Genomic DNA, 2,981 nt, shown 5'->3' with positions numbered 1-2,981 from the left:
GCGGTGCGGAGGCGCTGGCACCTGCCTGGTGTACTCAGGCCCGGGCGGAGCGCAGCCCCTGCCACCTGCTGGCTCCCGCGGCGCCCGGCGCCCGCTGGGGTCCCAGCTCTGCCACTTCGCCGAATTCCTACTGCAGCTTTGCTCCCCCAGAAAATGCCTCATATTAGAAGGACAGGGGGCCGAGTGGGGTGACGGGGGAGAGGAGCCACAGTGCTTCAACTCTGCGCCTCGCTTCCTTAGGTTCTTCCAGGCTACCATCCCCCTCTTTGGCAGGTGGGGTTTTTCTTTCTTGGGGTCTCAAGTGAAGCCTGAGAACCGGGTCTGTAAGCTCCCAAGTGCAGATTCTCAGGTCTGGGGGTTACACTGGACAGGATGAGACATCTCCAAGCCTCGGTCATTGTCTCTTAAAATCTCACGACGTGTTTAGGAGGCTTTTGTGACATACTTGCAAATTCTCTTTGAAAACGAAATAATCTGTACAACAATCCCCCAAGACACAGGTTTACCTATATAACAAACCTGCACATATAACCCTAAACTTAAAATAAATAAAAGAATTTAGGACAGGGCGCAGTGACCACTCCCGTAATCCAACCACTTTCGGAGGTCAAGGCAGGTGGATCGCCTGAGGTCAGGAGTTCGAGACTAGCCTGGCCAACATGGTGAAACCCTATTTCTACTAAAAATACAAAAATCAGCTGGGCGTGGTGGCGGGTGCCTGTAATCCCAGCTACTCCAGAGACTGAGGCAGGAGAATTGCTTGAACCCGGGAGGGTGAGATTGCGCCACTGCATTCCAGCCTGGGCAACAGAGTGAGACTCGGTCTCAAACGTAAAGTAAAATAAAATAAAACAATCAAAAGAATTTAATGGCGTAAAAACGTAGGTTGTTATACATCCCCCTTCCCCCACCCCACACACACAGTGGGAAAAGAGTAGATGAAAGCTTTTCCTACAGTCATGTTGAGCCTAATGACCTTTCTGTTAATGCCAGCTGGTATGTGCCTCGGTGGTCTCATAAGATTATAATTCCGTGTTTTTACTGTAACTTTTCTATGTTTAGAGACACAGATCCTCACCACTGTGTTACAGTTGCCTGCAGTATTCAGCAAGGCTTCGTGCTGCACAGCTTTGCAGTCTCAGAGCAACAGGCTAGGTCGTGTGGTGTGGCCTCAGTGCATAGCAGGCTATGCCATGCAAATTGTGTAAGTCCTCTGTGATGTTGGCAAAATGAGGAAATCATCTGACAAGCTTCTCAGAAACTATCTCTATTAGTAAGTGAGGCATGACTGTACTTGCTCCTCTTTCCCTAAAAAGCTTAAAATTGGCATAAATGTAAAACATACTGAACAAAGGAATGCAGAGGATTGGAAATCCCACTTAGATCCAACCTGTAAATATAATCAGTGTCAACATTTTGTGTGTTTCAGGTTTGTGAAAGCTTCTTTTGTTATGGACATTTTCAAATATCAAAAGTAGAGCCCACATGCGGTGGCTCACGCTTGTAACCCCAGCACTTTGGAAGACAGAGGCAGGAGGATCGCTTGAGCCCAAGAGTTGGAAACCAGCTCGGCCAGCACAGTGAGACCCCTATCCCTATAAAAACTTTAAGCAAAATTAGCCTGATGTGGTGGCACTTGCCTGTAGTCCCAGCTGCTTGGGAGGCTGAGTCGGGAGGACTGTTTAAGCCCGGGAGTGAGGTTTGAGGCTGCGATGCGCTATGATGGTGCCACTGCATTCCAACCTGGGCAACAGAGCCAGACCCTGTCTCTTAAATAATAATAATAATAAAAAGTAGAAAGAATAATGAACATACCATCAGGCAGTGACCACACAAGGTCCGTTCTTTTTTCTAAGCCGAATAGCCACCCTTATTCCAACTGGGGAAATCCCACATTATTCAATCTCCCTCAATACTTAAGAATATATCTCAAGATGGTAAGATCAAATTTAAAAATTAACAATATTCCTTAATATTGTCAAATATATTCAGGCCTTATTGAATGCAGTCTGAGCATGCCATGTATAAAATAGAGCATTTTTTATTCTATGAACATTTATGAAGTAGAGATTTCTCCATTCTTATAGATTCTTTGTAAAAGTTTTTAATGGTTGCAGATTATCATAGTTTAACATCCCCTCTATTATTTTAATATTAAAAATAACATTGTCATAAATATCTTTCTACAAAATCTTGTGAATTTAACATTGTTTAGAATAGATTTCCTACAGTGGAACTATTGAGTCAACTGGTAGGGAATATTTTTAAAGGCTTTTTTTTCTTTTAAACAAATATTTCTATCTTGCTTTCCAAAAGTCTTGTATTAATATACCTTCTAACTAGCATCATGTTAAAAAGTATCCATTTTACTGCATTCTGGCCAAAAGTACATTTTAAAATTTGAAAATAAAATTTTAAATTTGGTATGCTTAAAAGAACTTTATTTCATTACATATATATGTGTTGTTAAATAATGTAAATTTCAAACATACTTTGAAATATAGCAATCAATAAATATAGTGGATATCCATGAGCCTACGGCCTCATCCTGTCAAATCTTATTATGTCGCTCAATGTTTGCTTCAGATATTTTTTGGAATAAAAAAATTACAGATAACGTTGAAGCCCCTTTGTATTTCTGCATCTTTCTCTTCCTCTGTCTTCTACCTTCTCGCAGGTAATGTTTCTTGAAATTGGTACTCATTATTCCCAGGCATCCTTAGGCCCCTCTTCCATGTGTATGTCCATGTGCAACAGACAGGATGGTTTACATGTTAAAAAATTCATTTGAATAAGGCTGGGTGCAGTGGCTCACGTCTGTAATCCCAGCACTTTGGGAGGCCGAGGCGGGAGGATCACTTGAGGTCAGGAGTTCGAGACCAGCCTGGCCAACATGATGAAACCCTATCTCCACAAAAAATACAAAAATTAGCAGGGTGTGGTGGTGTGCACCTGTAATCCCAGCTACTTGGGAGGCTGAG

The 2,981-nt window shown here is 42.8% G+C and overlaps 1 protein-coding gene across 1 annotated transcript in view; it reads right to left on the bottom strand.

Annotated features, from left to right (window-relative positions):
* IL15RA (interleukin 15 receptor, alpha) overlaps window positions 1-398 on the bottom strand; it is a 50,088-nt gene extending 49,690 nt beyond the window's left edge. The window contains 1 exon segment of the mRNA XM_011957082.1: window positions 363-398. Coding sequence (XP_011812472.1) covers window positions 363-398 — 36 coding nt within the window.
* Between the last annotated feature and the right edge of the window lie 2,583 nt (window positions 399-2,981).

Source organism: Colobus angolensis, unplaced genomic scaffold (assembly GCF_000951035.1).
Source record: "Colobus angolensis palliatus isolate OR3802 unplaced genomic scaffold, Cang.pa_1.0 Scaffold432, whole genome shotgun sequence".
Taxonomy (NCBI): Eukaryota; Metazoa; Chordata; class Mammalia; order Primates; family Cercopithecidae; genus Colobus; species Colobus angolensis.
Note: the sequence above shows the minus strand (reverse complement) of the source record. Positions and strands in the feature narration are given on the sequence as shown.